Here is a 22,124-nt window from a genome sequence, read left to right on the forward strand (position 1 = left end):
GTATAGGTGAATATTGTTAAGCAGCTAACCTTTGTCAAAATCAAACCAGGGGAGATTGCGGTTTTGACACCCTACAATGCACAGGTGTTAGAGATAAACAAGCTGCTCAACGCACATGGAATAACAGGAGTAACTGTGTGTACCATCATAAAAAGTCAAGGTACTGGTATATGCAAACTACACCTCCATATAGGTGGATGGCAATTATGTTAGTCACTGTGGGGGAATTTTAACCTGCCAGGGTGGGTCTCTGTGTGTGGTAGGTTAAAAAAGATGGATGGATGCATTTTCAAATTGCATTGGCTCGAGGAGTGCTGTGCAGGAGAACACCTTTCCTGTCCTGATCAGATCACTGAACTTCTTTCAGCACTGTCTCCAGGAGCAAGGCACCATACTCCTTGGCTTACCTTGGCCACTTCCAGCCACGTCTGCTTATTCACTGGGAACAGAATTTCCCTGTGGGCCCTTACAGCCTGAAGCGTGATGTCCAGGGATGCATCTGAGAACCTTGCTGCAGCCATCTCTTGTTGAGAGCCTGTGGGAGAGAAATTAATTTGCGCTATACTGCTTTTAGCTACCCTACATGAACTATATTGAATACCTGGGGGTATGCTTTAGTGATATCCCCACATGGGCCTCTCAGGTGGTGGTGCACATTGCTGCCTGCTCTGGGGAATCAATGTAAGTCTGTCTGAGTGCTAAGCAGTGCTAGCAAACCAATTTCTTCTCCCACTTGTCAAGTGGCTGGCTCGAGATGTTTGTAGAATACCTCTATTCTGACCCTTACAGGCTTCCTTAAATGGTGCAGCTTCGACAGTTATTTTTGGTTCATCATCATGCCTGCCTACTGTAATTGATTGAGAATCCTGGAAATCAGTTACCAATGCTAAATGCTTAGTTAAAAAGCCACTGACAAATATGCAGCTCAAACTTCTAGATTCCGGACACACTGCCAGCCTTCCTGCTGCAAGTGGATCAGAAGGTTAAAATACAACCCTGTGATTTCCTCTCCATGAAGAAGGTGACATGACTGAAATATTTCTAACCTTAGTTTTTAAACTTCCTTCGTGTGCCCTGGAATACACTAGTGTGGTACATCATCAGGCTTTCATGACGCAGCATTTTTGTACACCATTTTCCATCTACAGACTTAATGATTCCCCTTTCCCTCCTGAAGCTCTTCAAGCCACTACAGCACAAATTAGATATTGTAAACCATGAGTAAACCATACAGCTGCTTGAGCCTGTTCTGCCATTCAATTAGATTCTGGCTGTTCTCTACTTAAACTTCATTTGCCCTTCTTCGACTCATATCCCTTAATACTAATCAAAACCTCAGCTGGGAAAAATTTCAATTGACCCAGCATCCATAGCCTTTGGGGGAAAGAGTTCCAGATTTCAAAGCCCCTTTTGTTGTTTTATCCAAGCCAAGAACAGTCCTGATAAGAATCTCTGTCTCCTCCCACTTCTGAACATTTTGAACAACCTTACTCCAGAGAAGTTTGAAAAGCTATGCCGTGAGTTACTGTTGGCATAGACTCTAAAATGGCCCCTAAAGCAACCTTTTACTGATGGTAGATAATCAAGTTGTCTATCAATAATAAATGGACAATGATTTAATTGACAGCACTGCCTCTGGCTACCAAGGTCACCATGTTCCTTAAGTTTTATGAGATCATTGCAGGCTGCAGCAGGTGACATCAGTGACAATTCACCCCTTGTTGTGTAAAACTGTGGCAGCAAGGTGACTGAGGCTCTCTATGCCAGAAGAAACACATACATCACTTTCCCATAGACAGCTAGAACAAAGCAGGAGGAGAGGGCACTAAACTTTGACTAGATTGTCGACTTCCCGTGCCAGAGACTGGTATTGCTTAAAAGCTTCCTGTCACCAGCCAGGAACCTTTCTCAATATCAATGGATATCACTTCCTCTATATTGAGCTTGGTTGCAACCACAAGCAGTGGTGTATCATGTAAACTTGTAACCGCTTTCCTGACATTAGTCATGATTCATTTATCCTGCACCTAACCGCTTTCCTGACATTAGTCATGATTCATTTATCCTGCACCAGTCCTCTGTGTTGCCTTTATACCAACTAGATGGTGAGGTCACAGGCTGGATACTTGGCAAGGGATAACCCCTTTGAATAAGGCTCGTGACTCCTGTCAAGGACCTGCGTACGAGCCCAGAGCATATCTACAATGATAGCCATTCCACCACCAGAAACATAATTGAGCAGAATATTGATGTGCTGTTTGTGGCTGTGCTTCCAGATTTGTGACCATTTGCTGTAGGCTGCAGAGCTTTACTATACTGAGGGACTAGCCCCTCCCACCAGGGCAGCAAGAAGTGGAAGAGAAGGAGGAAAGGCAGCACGAAGAGGAAAAGAGCTAGAGCAGCAACAAGCCCCACTTCCCCTAGCTGTCAGAGCTCTCAAGGGAGCAACTCATTCAAAAGAGCTTCAGCTGAACCACAGCTCCCATCCACAATATGATATCAGTCCTCAGTCCTTATTGCCATCATCCTCACTACTTTCCTTCAGTTCAGCATCATAGGTTTGGGCCTCAACAGGCTACATATATGAATGACTCCGCCAAATCCAGAAAACAAATCTTACTTCAAAGACTCACTTCAGATCTGAAGCTATTTGATGTAATTAAGACTCTCTCATGTCCCAAGTATCTGTCTTGTCTGCTCCTTCAAGATTTATCCTCAGTGGCTGCACCTGGGAGGTGGAAAGCTGCTGGGCTTTTAAAAAGGATACTTCAGATGACCATGGCAGGAGACCTTCAACAGCTCTGGGCCTTGGGGGCCCGGCTATAGACTGCAGCATCTTGACATGTTACAGTCTAGCCCAGCTGGCTGCTTGACACTGACAGGAGCACAAGCAGAGTGGGTGCTGAGGAGTAGGCATGCTGTCATATGAACATACAAATATACGAATTAGAAGCAGGAGTAGGCCATTCAGTCCCTCAAGCCTGCTCCACCATTCAATAAGATCATGGCTGATCTGATCCTGGCCCCAACTCCACATTCCCACCTACTCCTGATAACCTTTGACTCCCTTGATAATCCTATCTATTGTGAAAGGACAAGTTGTGCCACACCATGGCACAAAGGCCACTGTTCTGTGTCGTCTGCACTTCAGAATTCCTACAGCCTTGCTTGATAACAGAGTGCTGGAGTGACATGATGCTCTGGCAGCCCTATCAATGGTGACCCCCAAAGTCAAGATGACAACTGCCTGGTTCTCCATGGCAGCAGATTGAGCAGTTATGGAAGCTGCCAGTGCTGTTGTCAGAGGCTTCATCCTGTTGGGCTCCACGCTCATGCTTATGGAACTGACCATTCACTCCGTGTTCAACTGAATGGTCTCCATGCTCTGGATGAAGGCTCAACTCAAGTTGGAGGTGGATTTTTCCATGCTCTTAGCCATTATATGCAAGCTCACTCACAATTTACCCAGTGCACCTAGCATTTCCCAGTGTAAACCTATCAGTCTTCTTTGGCAGCTCTGGCCCTGGTCCTTGAGATGATGTTCTCAGCCATCTCTTCACACTTGCAATGGAGGTGTTGCCTCGAGGGCTTTCTGTCTGCATTTCTGCCTTTCTATTTCGTATTAATCACTTGTTGAAGCAAAGTGAGCTTATAGCTGTATGGTTTTCAGAGTACTAAATTTTGAACAAAAATATTTGAAATGCAGGGAAAATGGATATGGGAAAGTGGCAGAAAAAAAAGGAGTAGGAATTGAATAGAAAACCTGAAGTTGAGTGGCAGTTCCATCACTACTTAAGTGAAAGGATACTTCAAAAAATAACAGCGTTCATGCGGTTTGATTATTTCTGATGATATGTTGAAGTTTTGATTCAGAATGTTGGCAATAAAGCAAATCCAGCTGAACCACACATACAGTGTGATTCAGCAAGATGTACATATGAGAAGGTGATGACTGTTTTTCTCATTTTCTTATAGGAAGTGAGTGGCGTTATGTCATTGTTTCTGCGGTCCGTTCCCTTCAAAAAAGAGAAATTGATAAGCAGCCTTCAAAAGCCTGGCTGAAGAAACATCTGGGTTTCATTACTGATCCAAACCAAGTGAATGTTGCACTCACAAGAGCACAAGAAGGCCTTTGTATCTTGGGTGAGCAGAATCTCATATCGCAAAGATTGTCTTTTCTATTTTAGCCCTTTCCACCTGAAAAATCTGTTGATGGTGATGACTGAGTCTCAAACAAATGCAGGAATTCTAGCCAAATTTATTCATTATTCAGAGCAACATTTTGCCAGGAGCTTTGTGTTACCACAAACAGGTAATACAGGCCTGTTGGTAAGGAGGAAGCTGCTATAAACTGTCATTAAGACAGATTAACTGAGTGAGCACTTGAACAAATATGAGCTAATCAGAGAGAGCCATCATGGCTTTGATAAAGCAAAGTAATTTCTGACTAATCTAAATACATGTTGTGAGAAGGGGTGTAACAATGTAACTTGCTTTATGTACTGGATATCAGATTCTCTGCTTATGTCCTCATATGGCTTCTCCAATCTTCGAAAGGGCAGACAGATTAATAAGACAATTTAAGACAAAGCCATCTAGGAGTTTTTAAGTTGTTATATGTTAAAGCTAGTATGTGAAAGTTGTAGTAACTACCACCTAATTTCAAATTAACTTCAGTGTATATTAATAAATGAGAAAAACCATATCAGCCAAGGCCTGTTTTTATTTTACTTTTTCACGGGATGTGGGTGTCGCTGGCTAGGCCAGCATTCTTTTTTTTGCCCATTTCTAATTGTCCTTGAGAAGGTGGTGTTGAGCTGCTTTCTTGAAGCGCTGCAGTCCATGTGGTGTAGAAACACTCAAGAGTGCTGTTAGGAAGGGATTCCATGATTTTGATTCCTTGACAGTGAAGGATCAGCTATATATTTCCAAGTCAGGATGGTGTGTGGGTTGGAAGGCACCTTCCAGGTGGTGGTGCTCCCATGCATCTGCTGCCCTTGCCCTTCTGGGTGGTAGAGGTCATGGGTTTGGAAGATGCTTCAAAGGAGCCTTGGTGAGTTGCTGCAGTGCACCTTGCAGATGGTATGCACTGCTGTCACTGTGTGTTGGTGGTGGAAGGAATGGATGTTGAAGATGGTGGATGGGATGCCAATCATTGCGGGCTACTTTGTCCTGGGTGGTGTTGAGCTTCTTGAGTATTGTTGGAACTGCACTCATCCAGGTAAGTGCAGAGTATTCTATCACACCCCTGACTTGTGCCTTGTTGAGTGGGGAGTCAGGAGGTTAGTTACTCTCTATTGAATACCCTTTAACCTGCTCTTGTAGCCACAGTATTTATATGGCTAGTCCAGTTAAGTTTCTGGCCAATGGTAACCCCCAGGATGTTGATAGTGGGGGATTCAGTGATGCCATTGAATGTCAAGGGAAGATGGTTGGATTCTCTCTTGTTGGAGATGGTCATTATCTGGCACTTGTGTGGTGTGAATTTTACTTTCCACTTGTCAGCCCAAACCTAAATGTTGTCCAGGTTTTGCTGTATATAGGCATGGGCTGCTTCAGTATCGAGGAGTAGCGACTGGTGATGAACATTGTACCACCATCAGTGAGCATCCCACTTCTGACCTTATGACGGAGGGAAGGTCATTGATGAAGCAGCTGGGGATGGTTGGGCCTAGGACACTACCCTGAGGAACTCCTGCAGTGATGTCCTGGAGCTGCAATGATTGACCTCCAACAGCCCACAAACCCACAACCATCTTCTTTTGTGCTAAGTATGACTCAAAAACCAGTGGAGAGTTTTCCCCCTGATTCCCATTGACTCCAGTTTTGCTAATGCTCCTAGATGCCGCCCTTGGTCAAACGTTGTCTTGATGTCAAGGGTAATCACTCTCACCTCACCTCTTGATTTCAGCTCTTTTGTCCATGGGCATAATCATCCCAAATTTGCACTAAGTGCAGTAGTGGGCGGGTAAAATGACGTTTTACCTGCTGGCCGCGATAGTGAGTTTTTATGCTATATCATCCCAAACCCGCCACATTATTTATGCATTCCCAGGAAACACACTGTTTCCATGTCACACAGTCTCATTCGCCTGCCATCACCTTGCCTCTTCACCCAGCCGTGCGCACTCATCTCAGTGCTTCCAGCCCACAACTCCTGCAGGGAAGATGTCCAAAATGTCCATGAAAGGCAAAAGGACTGCAGCCCCCCCCGGTTTAATGACTCGTCACTGGAATGCCATTTGGACGCCGTGGAGGCCTGCCATGATGTCCCTGACCCCTGTTCTGGCTGCAGGACCAATAACTGCATCACCAATCCAGCATGGCAGGCGGTGGCAGTGGTGGTCAGTGCAAATGCTGCACAGAAGAGGTTGGCTATCGAATGCAGATAGAGGATGAATGATCTCATCCATGCAGCCAGGGTAAGGCAATGATCTCATCACTCTAAACTCACACACTCAAGCCCATCACACATTCACTGGTATCTCACTCACTGCCAGCTCAAAAGACATCATCACCCATTCCCACACACATACTGTCACATGTCCATCTGGCCTCATCTCCTCTGGTGACTGCCTCCTCAGTCCTCACCATCTTGAAGCTGCTTGTCTAGATCAACATGTGCCCCCAAACACATCCTGGGTTGCCCTCCTTCCTCTGTACAGCCCTCGTCCTGCAGTCTCTTCCTTTGCCTGAGGCCACTTCTCCCTCTTCCCCAAGCAAGCCCTAGCCCTGCAGCCATTGAAAAGCCACCCAGATATGGCTGATCTGGTAGGTAGAGACCTGCCCGTGAGCCCCCCTAAAAGCAATGTGGTGCTGTCTGTGAAGCCTGGTGCTGATGACTGTGAGTGCTGACCAAAGCAAGGTAGGCAAACAAACACTGAAGTGCAGCCCCCCAAGTGCACGTCGCTTATGTGCTGTGAAACACATCGGCATGTTTTCCTGCCAATGTTGGTGGACGATCTAGCAGGTGTGGGGGGTTGATTCCAGTGGGCTGGCCTAATAATGATATGCTGATGTATTACAATAAGGTTCCCAATGTCCGATGGCAGGAATCGCGACCCACCATCGATGGGCTGAGTGGACGATCGCACACTGGTTTCATGCTGTCATGAAATCGATTACACCATATTGTCCACTTACACCACTGAACATGGCCGACGCCAGCGGGCACGGATTATCCCGGCCCATATTTGGACTAAGGCTGAATCATCCGCTCCCGTTGGTGGTGGGTGTCATGGTGGGCAGGGGGTTAGGAGGTTTCAGTGGGCAATGGCGTGAAATCACAGTGGGATCATCTGATGGTGTCCATCATGGTGGACCACGAATCCCGCCGACATGAACCCTATTTGCTTCCTGCTAATTGGATGCAAAGTAAGGCCCAATTGGAATTGTATTCCCATGCCCAATTTACCATTATGCCAGCGAAAAATACGTCTGCCCAGAACACATCTGGACAAGCATGACGTGCAAAAGTCGGGACTTCCCTTCAGGTCCTTGGTCAGATTGTGGACATCCGAGGAGAAGAAGATGCTGGAACTCTACAACTACTGGGCCCTGGAGAAGCACATGCATCACATGCTGGGTGGATCCTTGTGTGCATGGCTTCACCGTAAAGCAGCCCTTGGGAGGTGGGAGGTCTCCACGCAGCTTTGACTTCGCTGAGGCCTCAGATCTATACAGACTTCACCATGGGCTGGACCTTTAGGCAGGCGAGTGGTGGGGGGTGGCGGGGGGTGGTGTTGTTTGGGGCCTGTACCTGCGCATAAAATGATGCAGGATGATGTCAGGCGAAACTCCCGACGTCACTTCAATTTTCAGGTTGGCGGGGGCACAGCCGAATCAGATGTGCGCCCGTTGACCCGTCAACAGCCAACTGAGGCTTTTGACAGAGTAATTTAGCTAATTAATGGACCTGTCCATCCAACCTTAAGGTTGGGAGCCCTGGCGGGCATTAGAAAAAACATGAAACCTCATCCACGGGCGGGATAAGGTTTCATGAGGGTTTTTACATTTTTCATAAAGGTTTGACTGAAAGTGATGGGCATGTCCCAACTCATGTGACAGTGTCACATGAGGGGACATGTCAAGGAAATTTTGTATTTGTGTCTGTAACCTTTTTAAATTTGGAGTCGATCTCCCTGAGGCAGCATTTAGTCTCAGAGAGATCAGTGTGGTCTTTCGCTCGCAAGAACCTGCTCCTGTATTTCCCCCCCGACAGGGGGAGAATTCTTCCCCATGGGCTCACGCCATCTCCTATGATCTTCATTGGTGCTTTGGGCCTGCTTTGGAACTTCACGGGCTTCACCATGGGTTGGTACGGATGAAAGGGTGGGTGGGGGCTGGGAGAGGAAGGTCTAAGTGTGAGTGGGAGAGGAAGGTGTATCGGTGGTGGGCTTGTGAGGTTGGAATGGGAGGGACAAAAGTGTTAGGGGAGAGTGAAGTTGGAAAGGGGGAATCAAAGGTGTCAGGAGGTTACGGTTAGGAGGGGGATCGAGGGTGTCCGGGAGGAGGGAGTACGGGGGAGGAGGGAGTATGGGGGGGAGGAGGGTGTAAGAAGAGAGAATGCTGCATGTGGGGAGGTAAGTGTAAGGGGCTGGAAGGCATATGGGATAGAGTTTGGAGGGGGGAAGATGTACAAGGGAGGAGGGAGTTTGGAGGGGGGATAGCGTATGGGGGAGGAGGGAGTTTGGAGAGAGGAATGTGTACGGGCGGAGGAGGGAGTAAGGGTGGGGGAAGGAGTAAGATGCAGGACGGATTAAGGGTGGAGGAAGGAGTAATGGGGGTGGGGTGGTGGAATGTCCGGTTGAACATGCAAGGGAGGGATCCTTGAAGTCAGTGGCTGCTTCCTGGGGAGTGAACTCAGGATGCGTGTAGTAGGATCACATAGTGAGTATGAGAGGAGCTAGAGGGAGCCTGTAGGATGTGAGGGTGAGGGTGCGTCAGTACCAGTGGAAGCGGAGATGAGGGTGGTTGGATGGGGAGGTGGGGACACTGAAGTAAACACAAACCCTGGGGGATGGGAAGGAGGATGTCGGGAAGATCAATGTGGGTGGGGTTGGGATTTTCAGGGAGGTAGCGAATGTGCATGTTCACCTGGACATCCTGGAATGACAGGGATTCAGGCTGTGTGGTAACGGTGGGGAGGTCGAAGGTGATACTGGGGGGTGGGGTCGACTGATTGGAGAAAGGGCTTGGATGCCTGGGGGGTGGGGGAAAGGATGGCTCAGCTTAGAGAAACTTGACTACGATCATTTTTTCAAATTGAAAGTGAGTGGAGCCTCGTGTTGGACAGGCGTAAGTGCTGCATGGGAGTGTGGTCAGTGGGTGGGCGGAGATGAAGGTCAGTTCAGATGGACAACTGAAAGGGAACCCCAGCTGGCAGCATTGAAAATGTTCGGGACGTTGAGCTGAGTGTGATGGATGAAGGCTCTGCACGGGTGGGAGGATGCTTGCATGAGGCTCCAAAAGGCCCTGTCACCCATACACACACACTTCCCCTTCCAGAATCATTCGTGATCCGGCTGCCTGCAGTTGAACTGCTAGTGGGGGGGTGGATGCAGGGGGAGGACTCACGAAGCCTGTCAATGAAGCTGAAAGACAACATTACACATTATTCAGTGAAAGTGAAAATATTTTCAGATTATAAAGTGATAAAATGTGTTCACCCATGCAATTTCTTAATTTCTTAACTTTTCTAGGCCTACCACTTCTTCTTTGTGCCACTCTGACATCTGCAGCGGGGTGGAGACAGCCTGTGTAATGGTTGGCCCTGTTACCTCTGATGATTTTGATGTGTGTCCTCTGAAGACCCAAGGCCTTGAGAGCATTGGCTTGCTTTGGCTGTCCTCCTGTGGGCCACCTGCTCCCTCTGTGGTGACAGAGGACAAGGTTGCAGGGGTAATAGGCAGTGGGAGCGGGCAGTCTCTGAGGTTCCTGGGTGGATGACCCAGCTGCTGCTCCGCCTCCCTTTGGATGCCTGAGAGCCCCGGCCTGACTCCTTGAGGGGAAGGAGCACCTGGAGGGACATTAAGGTGTCTCTTTCGCTCTCACGTTACCACTCCAGGAACTCACCCATGGTTACTGCGATGGAGTGCAGGTCTGCATGCATTTCTGTGTTCTGCTGGACCAGGGTCTCCATGGCATCTGCCATCCTTCCGATGGAGACCTCCATGCACGTACATGTGGGCACCACTTCATCAGAGAGCACACGGACGCACTCCTTTGACTCACGTGCGACTCTGTTGAGGGCTTCCAACTGCTCTGCATGATGTCCCGCTGCCTTCTGCTGACTCTTCACAATGAGTTGGATAGCCAAATCCAGAGGCTCATCATCTGACCTTGACCTCACAGATGCCTCTTCCCCAGAAGTCCTCTGGGTGCTGTGGAGCTCAGCTGCTCCTGCTGCGGACACATGTCCATGTGGTGACCACCAGATTGCAAACCTGAGCCTGCTCTAGAACTGAGTTCCACCAAGGTGTGTGTGTCTGTGCTGGTGGAGGGTGTGGGTAAGCCCTGTGATGTGTTTTCCAGGCTGCTTATTTCCAGCTCTTCAGCAGAGGAGGTATCCTCTTGCTAGAGGTGGATGGAGCTGAGGGACTGGCTGGCTGAGGGTGTCGGTCCCTAGGCATAGCTCCCTGTGAACCTAAGTATAGATAATTAGTGCATGGCTGCAGAGTCAAAAACAGAAGAGAGAGCACTCACAGTTGCGTTGAGAGAGGGATGATGTGGTGCAGGATCCTCATGTGGGTGTTCACCACCGTTGCCACAGTCATGGTCCATGTCCTCATCAGTCAAAGCAAAGTGAGTGAGGGGCCTAATGTGGGCTATTCGAACCCGGTCTGTGATCTCTCCCTGCTGTTGTGAACCAGCTTCTCCTGCATGCAAACAGATGAAGGAATGTGAGCAGGACACATGGCACTGCGTGGAATGTTCGTGTGGTGAGTGGAGCCATGGACAGGATGGGGACGCGAACTCCAGAGGGTATGAGCCTGATGGAGATGTGAGGGTGTATATGAGAATTAATGGTGTTGCATCTTGAGGTGAAATCCCTGTGGATGTGTGATAGTTTAGATTTGGGAGTTTGTGTTGAGGGCTGCTGTCACCTCTGCTTTTCAGGCCATCTGTCATCTGGAGCAGTCCTGGTCTGAAGACCTGAAGTAAGCTGCACTCTGGTGCACTTTAAATATGGTGCCCATAGTGAGGAAGCATTGAGGTCGTGATGTGGCGGGCAAATCCAAGCCCGCCCACCAGTGATCCGGCATGTTTCCCGTGAATGCATTATTAGTGAGGTGGGAAGCGCCGGGAAGGGGATGATGAGGTATGAAATTCTACAGTTGTGGCTGGCAGGTAAAACCTCTTTATTTCACGCCCACTACCGCATTTAGTACAAATCTGGAATGATTCCGCCTTAAGCCTATAATCAGGTCAGGAGCTGAGTGAAAAACAAAAAACTGCGGATGCTGGAAATCCAAAACAAAAACAGAATTACCTGGAAAAACTCAGCAGGTCTGGCAGCATCGGCAGAGAAGAAAAAAGGTGACGGAGCTGAGTGACCCTGGTAGAACCCAAACTGAGTGTCCGTGGTTGGTTTTCTTATTAAGGGGTCATTGGCCTGGGCCATATCTCCCTTACTACAGAACTTACCAACTGACCTTGAAGCCTTTCAGGGTGGGAAGTTTAGCAGTTTGACACCTGGCTCTTTTCCTGTCTGGGATGACCAGTAAAACTGCCAAATAAACCAGTTACCGTCTTCCAGCTTTTTGCGTACGAGTTTCTACTGGAAGTGTTTGACATGGAATATAAAACTTTCATCAACACTGAGTCAAAATCCTGAAATTCCCTTACTAATACTGTTCTGGAAACACCATCACCAAAAGGACCCCAACAATTTAAGATGACCCACAGCATTTCTTAGAGCAACAAGGGCTGGGTAATTCACACAGTCTTGCCAGTGTAATTCACACCCCATGCACTCTAAATAATTATTACCGTATTTACCTGTGGTGTGCCAGGCTTACAAGTTTCTAAGAACTTATGGAAAAGGAAGATGCAAAGGAACATAAAACATTTCACCCGGAAATCAGGCATTATTTATTCTTAACTAATGTATTTGTGTATAATGCAGTGGAAACTCTACACTCCTTCCTGGAGAGATTTTGTTTCAATGGAAAGTTGTCACTTTAATTGTAAAGAACCAATGCTAACACACTAGTCTGGTTTCTACCCTTCCATGGTGATGCACTGTGAAGGAGTGAGAAATAGGGAGGGTGGGAAATAGATTTCTAGATCTGACAAAATGCAAATACTTCCTGGAATACAATGCAGGCACATTTATGACACAAATCAAATAAAATTTAGCTCAGTCAACATCTGATTTCAGAAACAAAAACAGAATTACCTGGAAAAACTCAGCAGGTCTGGCAGCATTGGCGGAGAAGAAAAGAGTTGACGTTTCGAGTCCTCATGACCCTTCGACAGAACTTGAGTTCGAGTCCAAGAAAGAGTTGAAATATAAGCTGGTTTAAGGTGTGTGTGTGGGGGGCGGAGAGATAGAGAGACAGAGAGGTGGAGGGGGGTGGGGTGGGGGGGGTCGGTGTGGTTGATGCTGCCAGACCTGCTGAGTTTTTCCAGGTAATTCTGTTTTTGTTTTGGATTTCCAGCATCCGCAGTTTTTTTTGTTTTTATATCTGATTTCAGAAACCCAACAGGCCCATTCATCAGGTGCTTACTGCCATCTAAAGGCGGAACCAGATTCTGCACAATTAATGTGATTTGCAGGAAGCCTCCTGACATCTGTTTGAAGCAATGTGGTTGATGGTACAACCTGAGTCTGAGCACTGTTACACATGGGCAGTATGAAGTGCCTAAGTGGTGAGTCCTAACTTGTATCTAAATGCAAGTACACCTGTCTGGCATTTCTTCCTTGATCTTCCTCCTTCTCCTCCAGCAAGAATTGGAACCTACCTGACAATGTGGAAAATTGCCCAGATACTTGCTGTTCACAAAGAGCAGGATGAATCCAATCCAGCAAATTACTGCCCCATCAGTCTACTTTCAATCATCAGCAAAGTGATGAAAGCTGCCATCAACAATTCTGTCAAGCAGCACTTACTCAGAAATAACCTGCAAAGCGATGTTAAATTTGGGTTCCGCCAGGACCATTCGGCTCCTGACCTCATTACAGCCTTGGCCCAAACATGGACAAGTTTGACAAATGGGCCTAAGGCCACCACCTTTGGACTTGAAAAGTGCCCAGACTACCTCATATTACCTGTGGAGGGTACGGCATCTCAAAAATTTTGAGCAACAGGTGAAATTAGCGGTTTCACGCAGCTACTATGCAGTAGGAACACGATATTTTTTATTGTCAAGCCAAAAAGATGTTCTGCCTACCACACAAATGAGTAACGTGGTATATGAATTTCAGTGCCAGTGCAATGCTAGGTATGTAGGCTGTGCAGGCTGTACATCCCAATGCATGGCAGATAGTGTCAAACAGCACATCCCCTCAGTTGTTTGCAAAAGGCAGGGTACTGACAGTACTCAGTCAGCCCGTGCTTTCAAAACTCAGAACATAAAGCCTGATGAGTCCAAGACAAAAAGCTTTGATAACATGTCTTTTTTTTTTAGCAATGCACAAAATAATTGTCCTAAAATTGCCCCATGACAAGTTCCTCTCTCTGCTGCTTTGATGCAACCAGCACTGGTTTCTCTTCCTGTATCTGTGCCATGACCTCTGGAATACCCCAAGCACATATCCTTGGCCCTCCCCTCTTTTCCATTTACCTGCATCCTCTTAGGGATATCAACTGCAGACGTGGGTCAATTATGCTGAAGAATCCCAGCTCTACCTCTCCACCATCTATATTGATCCCTCCATTGCCTCTTAGGTGTCAGACTACTTGTCTGACACCCAGCATCTGCTGGGCCACAATTTCCTACAATTAAACACTGTGAAGACCAAAGCTTCATTTTCTTTCCCCACCACAAATTCTGAGTCATTGCCACTGATTCCCTCCACCTCTACAGCACAGTGTCAGGCCGAATAGACTGAAGCTTAGTATCTTATTTGACCCTTAAGTGAGCATTCTACCACACATCCTCACATCACAAGGAAAGCAATTTTCACCTTCATAACATCACCCATGTTACAAAGGACATGGATTAATGCTTTCATTACTACTACACTGTAATTGGATTGTTCGGAAACATCAGTTGTCCAGAATTTTTTTGAGCAGATCCAAGCAACTCATGGACTTGTCACATGACTGTTCAGGCGCTGCAACAAATCAAAGAGGCAAGTGCTCAGTAAAGATTATTGGCATTTAGATAAGTAGAGCAACTTTTACTGATTTATAATGCTTTATCACTGTTTTATATTTTAGGTAAATATATATATATATCTGTGGCATTTTCCAGTTCACACATTTTTGGCTAGGCATTCTGATGTCATTGTACAATTGAGAAAATTCTGAAACCCAGAACTTGGTCCCATGCATTCAGATTATAGTGTACCACGTGACTCAACAATTTAAATCAACATTTATCTTATCTTTTCCTGTTATTCTAGGAAATGAGCACTTACTGTGCTGCAGTGATCCCTGGAAGGATCTGCTGACATATTACAGGAGGAGGAATGCTTTGGTGAATGCTGAAGACATTACTGTGAGGAGATAGTTGGGATGTTGCAGCCCAACGACTGATAGGAAACTCAGGATTTTCCAAACTTGCTATTTTGCTTTAATATGTTTGAAAACCATGCAAATTAGCCTTTTGATTTCAGGTCTAAACTTCTAACAGACATTGATTTCACTTCATCTGATTCCTGTACCACTATTGAAAGTAATTCTTTGTTTAAACATATCATTTGTGCAAATCATTGATGAAAATGTGAAGGAGTCAAAGATGGATTTACTGAATTATAACAATTCATGATGCATTGCACTTGGTCTCTTAAAAAATGTACTGCATATTAATTCTATATACCCAATTCAAAATGCAAGAATTTTATAGCTTAGGTGCTAGTTTATAAACAACACAAAGGAATAAGGTTTAAAATTGTAAATAAAACATACATTGTGAATCTGAATTTTTAACTTCAGAAGCTCTTCCAGCATTTTCTGCTTAGATTTTAATATAATAACTAATGTTTGAACTAATTAATTACATTCCAAGCTTTTTGTGGTCTTTAGGACTGCCCAAATTTTAAATGTTTATGGACCAAAAATCATGGCAGTGTTATACTTGCCAATAGATAGTTGAAAGGGAAATATATTGTAATTATGTCTATTTTGAAAGGGGAAACCACGTTTCATTTTAAGCTTTAAGTAACCCTTTTAACTAAAAACCACCTAAAGTAAATGAAATTGATCAGCTTTCTCATCTTCTTTCACATTTTACTTTCACTCTACCATTTAACCAAATGTGTTTTCAGGTAACTCTATCTGGCTCCACCCCATTCAAATCTGGCAATAGCATGTTTATTAAATATGAAATAATTAATGCTGATAAGATAAGATTAAGGTACTATCAGGGATAGGTAATAAAACTGTGGGTATGCTAGAAATCTCCTGTTCATTAGGAGTCAATCTGGTGACATAACAGATCAATAATGACCTTCTATCACCCAGAGCTGTTTAAACAGTGATGTAACAACAGGGATTCTTATTATCACAAAAACTACCATGAATTGACTTGGCAGCAGATACCATAGCTCCTGCAGTTACAGTGATATATTTTGTAAAGCCTAGTATTCCTTTTTCCCAGAGTAAATTAATAACTTTTGGATTTCTTTACCATTTAATGTGCCTGTAATATTTTTGCCATTTTATTTTCCCCATTTGTTGACACTTATGACCTCCTACCACATTTGAAAAGGCCAAGACAGATTGATCAATGGACATTTCTCATTTCTCTGTGTAGAACTGGCAAGTACAGTAAAACTCTCTCAGTGATAACCTCCAGTGGGGGGAGGGGTGGGGGGGAAACATATTCCTTTATCCTGATGTTCTAATTCAATACTCTTGAACATCCGGGAATAAACTGGAGCTTGAGCAATTCATTTGTCAATATTCCCATTAATGGACTTCTGTTATAGAACAAGTGTTCTGTTGATTAGAGAAACTAAATCAGTTTTCTATCAATCTCCAGGGAGAATCTCTACTTTCATAACACATTCCATGGCCGGAATTTGATGGCCCCATTGTGGATGTAAAATGTGGCGAGCCATTCTAAACTTCATTGATTTTGGCGGGAATGTAAAATCCCGCTGCCGTAAAATTCCACCCCACCTATTTGAATCTATGATCACAGAGAAGTGGACACTATGATATTCAGGAAAAGGGTAAGAAGTAAGAGCAGGAGTCGGCCATATGGCCCCTCAATCTAGCCCTGCCATTTATTAGGATCATGGCTGAATTTCAACATCAACTCCACCTTCCCACCCAATCCTCATATCCCTTGATCGCATTAGAGTCCTCAGCCTTTAAAATACTCAATGATTGAACATCCACAGCCCTCTGGGGTGGAGAATTCCAAAGTTTCACAATCCTCTAAGTGTGAAGAAATTTCACCTCATGCCAACACTAAGGATAAAAGAGTGTAAGTCTTCAGTACTACAGCTGGGATGTCAGAGCCCATTGCCTTTGCTTTATCTAGTGCCTTCAGCCATTTCTTAATATCACATGGAGTGAACTGAATTGGCTGAAGGCTGGCACCTGTGATCCTGGGGAGCTTAGGAGGAGGCCAAGATGGATTATCCACTTTTGTACTGATGTGATGACCCCTTATCCTGAGACTATGTTCTATAGTTTTGACTCTTCAGCCAGGGGCAACAGCCTCCCTGCAATGACCCAGCCAAGCCATCTCTGGTTATTATGTGTTCCAATGATATCACTTCTCATTCTTCTAAACTCCAGAGGCCGTAGGCTCATTTTCCTCAATCTCTCCTCATCCCAGAAATCAAACTAGTGAATTTTGGTTGTACTGCATCTAAGGCAAGTTGTGATTTTACTAAAGCAAGGTACAACTGCAGCAAGACTCCTATTTGTCTTCCTAATTATTTCCTGTACCTGAAAATTAACTTTCTGTGTTCTGTGTACCAGGACAAACAAATCCCTCTGAACACCATAATTTAATAGTTACTCACCATTTAGAAAATATTCTATTTTTCTATTTTTCTGTCAAAGTGAATAAACTCACATTTATCTTCATTATTCTCCATCAGCCAGCTTCTTGCCCATTCATTTAACCTGTCAAATCCCTTTGCAGATGCCTGGAGGGGAGTTTTCACTTTTTGACCCTTGGGGAGTGGGGAGCTCAGTAGCACACAAGAAACCTGGATGTCAGGGTTTCCCCACACTCTCAGGAATTTTAACTCCACAGCATGGAAGTCAGCTTGCTTGACAGGCTTGGCTTCCAGTTGGGTGTGGGATACTAGAGAGGAGGCTGGAGGACCAGGTAGGTCTGAAACCTGATCCTGGGTTGTGGAGGGGGTCCGATCCCGAGAAGAAGTATCGGAGGCCGCTGGTTTAAGTAGGGGAAATTGGAGACCTTTGGAAGGGCTTTGGGGAAATTAACAGATTATCAGAGGGCATGGGCGTGGGGCAGAGCGGAGCCAGGTCCTCACCAGGGAAATTTGGGGGGATGTTCTGAGGCCTGAGTTTGGGAGCAAGATTTGAGGCCACCAGCAGGGAATCTGGAGGAGATCAGAAATGTCAGGGAAGGTGTCCAATTGCAAGGGGTTGGTGAGATGCTTGCAATGGATCCAGCAGATAAGTGGAAAGGTACTTACTTCTTGGATCCAACAATCCTCATCTCCATGTAACTGGCCAGAATTCAATTTAAAATAGTATATAGTATAAAATAAATACGGGGCACACAGCCCCATTATGGTATTTACCTCATCAACCCAATTCCTAGAAGCGAGTTGGCTTCTCATTCAGCCTCTGTTAAGACTGGAAGTGGTCAGGTTGGGGCCGGGTTATGGTCCAGATTAAGATTTCTAACACTTTAACCTCTCAGATGACTCAAATACACTCATTTCTTTGGTTATATTTCCTTTCTTGTGTCGTCCTCACAGCTTACTTTCTTAGCTAGCTCACTATCATCAGCAAGCTCGGATTGATTATACTCTTGCCTGTTCATCTAAGTGATTAATATGGATTGTAAATAGCTGAGATCCCAGCACTGATCCTTGTGGCACTCCACGAACAATAACCTGCCAACCTGAAAATGACCCTTTCATCCTACTCTGTGTTTCCTATCCTTTCACCAATCATTCAATTAATGCTATTAAATAATTCATTAACCACAGCCATGACCCTTTATCTGATGTGGCAACCTTTTGTCTGGTTCCTTGTCTTTCAAAAATCCAAATATAGTACATGCACTGGTTCCTCTTTACCTTGTTACATCTGCAAAAAAACTCAAGAGATTTGTTAAACAGAATTTCCCTTTCACTCTGCCTAATATTATGATCCTGCCTAAGTAGAACCTTAACTTAGAAAAATGACTATAAAAACTGTAAGTAGAATGTTGCATTATAAATAGAGGTTTTATAATTACCTGTGATTTTAAGATGTACATTATTATTATGAATGTCCTTCCTGTATTGTGTCTGGAAGTGGCACCAAGCATCTGAACATGCAATTTTTATTTTTATGAAATAAATTTACTTTCTACTTAATGAAGTGATTTTTTTAAAGAAATGAATATTTTTATATATTTGCTGCTAGAAAAATTTTGCTTTGCAGTATTGCTATTATTATGTTTCTGAAATGCTTTATTCAATACATTTCCTCACTTATAGTGAGGAGTTTTCCACTCCCCCTCACCGGCCATTCATTTTTACTGATCATTCTGCAATTGGATAAAAGGGCTGATCTACGCCATAAAATTATCAGTAATGAACTCAAGTGTCATTCTAGAATTAGACTATAGATTGCTTAGAATGCCTCATGACCACAAGGTGTTCTGGGAAGATGCCCAGCTGAGAACTGACTGAGCAAGCAGATTTGAGTCACAGACAGCTCTAAGGACTCAATCTTAGAACATTCTAGTTGAGAGTATTGTTCTCCACTATCAGAGCTGCTGGGCAACTTTAATCTTATATACTTCCTGATGTGTACCTTAATTCCCTGTAAGCATAAAATACCTAGAAATTGTTTTCAAACTTAACAGTCAAAAGCTTAATGCATTTGGACAACCTTTCTCTATCTCCCATGTAATTAGACATTAACCTCCTTTTTTGAATGTGTAGAATAAGTAGGTGATTTTTATTACTTGTGTTTTTCTGACTTTGTAATTTTGAATCCCTATCACTGGATCCAGCCTGGTGAAGCAGTAGATTCTCCACAGCTTAGTTAATGCTGCATTGTGAATGGGGTCAATTTGCTATTGCAGAAACTATCTTCCTGACTAGATAATGGAAAACTGGACTGTTAGAATGGAAGAATTAGAAAAGGTTATTTATCTCCACCTGGGCTATTTCATCATCCAAGTCCTGATTCAGAATACAGGCTGACCGTTTTTACTTCCTAATTTTATCCTTACAGAACCCAGAGTTAAAATCGGGCCCATGTAAATTTCTTTGCTTAATCAGCATTTGATGTAATTCTCTTTTCAATGCTTCAACTGAGCCAGCACCAGTGCACTAGGGTGAAGTGTTAGCTTGAAGATAGTCCTTAATTTGAATTTAATCTATACTTATGTCTTTTCTGATCTTTTATACAACGCCTCTCCATAACCACACTAATTCTGTCAGTAAAATTTGGATCATTTTATCACTTCTCTTTTTCTGAAGTGCCTTATTTTGAAGCAAGCCTGAGAATGAGCAAACAAGCTCACTGAAGGTCATATTTCCATTACCGGATAGCTTCTGCAGCCTTTCCACATTTTGGAGGTATTGATTGAGTGACAGCTCTGTGTGCTGTCTCTGTTCTACATCATTCCACTCTGGAGCACTGAAACACCTGCTTTTATTTTAAGCGCATGATTAGCAATCTGTAAATCAAAGCACAGCAGTTAAATGCTTTTATAATAAACTGAGACCAAAAAATTATTTTTTTTGCCCTTGTATCTGTGGTAATTTAATGTTTTTTTTAAAACCAAAAGACTATCTACAATTGACTTAAGTTTTATGGATTGATGTGATTTGGAGGTGGTGTCTTTGTATTTTTCTGAGTGTATTTGTTAAGTATTAGTAATAAATTGTTGCTATTGATCTTATGTTGGTATATGTTTTTGTATGGAGTCAAAAAAGCTGCGCATATACTGGTGCATTATGTATACTTGCCTGACCACATGTAAGACTTTAGTAATCTTGTGCAGATTGCATTGTAATGAACAGAATTTTTGAACTTATCACTGTTTTATAGGGCTCTCCTCTATTATATTGAAGTTTTAATAATAATAGAATCAGAAGTAGTTTTTGCAGTGTTTTACCCTTAGCGCATTCTTGGTATAAAAAATGTCAATTTCGAGGGTTTGAATTTTTTTTACATTTAATAAAGAATAAGCATAAAGAAAGATATATTCTGATGCATATGCTTTTAAACATTGCACCACTAGCCTTAACCATTCACATTTCCTTCAGCTTTCCTGATATAAATTTACCTCGGGCCTTATCTGCACAATTCTCTTGCTTCGCATACTAAAACAAATGGTTGAAATGGATTTATTAAATATTTAGAATAGCCATATTAAAAGTGATATCAATCAGCTATCTAACTGGGATACCTTTAAAAACCCTTGTTTTTGGTAACATTAATCCGTGGGTGGCCAAACTAAATGGCTTGCTACAATGCTGTTAGATTGGTTGAAAGCATTTTTTTAAGCCATCTATTAATTGAACTCATCTAAGAGGTTTTCACTGTGATCGTTTTTTTTTGGTTGTTCTTTCACATAATTTTCTGGCTGTCCAGATCTGAGGCAGGAGGCAGTTCATAGGGCAGTTTTATGTGAAATTCTCCTGGTGATTAGAACCCCAAAAATTTAAGGCTGGATTCTACTATGTGATCCCACCTGAAATCAGGTGGCATTGTGGCTGACAGTGATGGAAATCTCTCGCAGGTAGGCCTTTTCTGCCTGTCCTCAATTTTTTTCTGTTCCCGTTCATTCCTGCTGAGACTGGCTGCTCCTTTCCCTTCCACACTATGCAAAGGATAGCAGGGCCTGTGTTCCTAGCAGGTTTCCTTCCCGTACACCATGCACCCTTGCTTCCAAGGTCTGAAATGTTTATAGCCCTGTGATTTCCCATGGAAGGAGATGACCCTTTCCCTCCAGCCTGGCTCTAAAGGTTTGCCTGTGCAGGTGTCGGTCTCAGCCAGGGCTGCAGCTCTCACTGTCTTCTGAGCACTTCTGCCTACTTGAATCAGTTCCTGCTTTTTAAAGCGTTGTAGTGGCAACCTCCCTAGCAGGAACCCTGCTGACAGCCCACCATGTATTGGAGATTACCCCAAACTGAGGGGAGCACAGGTCAGGATTCAAAGTGGTTTTGTGAAAGTGGGCAGAGATCCCAACTACTAGAACTGCACTGATAGAAAGAAAATCCATGCTGTGTTTCTTTAAATTATTATGTGTTAAAGGTAACATGCTTGAATTGTATGAATGCTACAGAGAAGAGCGATGATTCCTGAGCTTACTGATATGTTTGCCCAGATTTTATTTAGGGCAATCATAGCCACAGATTCTTCCACATCAAAGAGTTTGCATGTATAAATGTCAGGCCTTTATCCAGCCATTGCTGCTGTTCTTCATCATAAACGTGATTACAAAAATGCTTTGAGCTTCTTAAATAATAGAATCATAGCATGGTTACAACACCAAGGAGGCCATTCGGCCTGTCGTGGCCATGCTGGCTCTCTGTAAGGTCTAGTCCACTAATCTTACTCGCTGGCCTCTTCACCGTAACCCTGAAAATGTTTTCTTTCTCCTATGCCTCCATGGTGGGTTTCTGCTCTGGTGTCATCAGCCATGTATTCAGTCCCCCAGGAGCCATCCTCGGAAGCTGTTCAGCGGCCTGAAGAGTTGAGGCACCTGAGACTGCCTCAGTATGAAGGCATCATGGCAGCCACCCAGGAACCTTGCTCACACTTGCAGGATTTGTTTGTGGTAGTCACATA

At 44.3% G+C, this 22,124-nt stretch overlaps 1 protein-coding gene across 3 annotated transcripts in view; it reads left to right on the forward strand.

The window, feature by feature from the left end:
* The window catches only part of helz2a (helicase with zinc finger 2a), a 117,453-nt gene extending 100,821 nt beyond the window's left edge, over positions 1-16,632 (forward strand). For 2 of the 3 annotated variants that reach the window (XM_041205197.1, XM_041205196.1), the window contains 3 exons: positions 7-160; positions 3,976-4,143; positions 14,573-16,632. In XM_041205197.1, the coding sequence (XP_041061131.1) occupies positions 7-160; positions 3,976-4,143; positions 14,573-14,679 (429 nt within the window). In that variant the 3' untranslated portion in view covers positions 14,680-16,632. Of the gene's footprint in view, positions 1-6; positions 161-3,975; positions 4,144-14,572 lie in introns of those variants that run through there. The other variant, XM_041205198.1, reaches the window with a different exon arrangement.
* The last annotated feature ends 5,492 nt before the right edge of the window (positions 16,633-22,124 follow it).

This window comes from Carcharodon carcharias, chromosome 14 (genome assembly GCF_017639515.1).
Source record: "Carcharodon carcharias isolate sCarCar2 chromosome 14, sCarCar2.pri, whole genome shotgun sequence".
Classification (NCBI taxonomy): Eukaryota; Metazoa; Chordata; class Chondrichthyes; order Lamniformes; family Lamnidae; genus Carcharodon; species Carcharodon carcharias.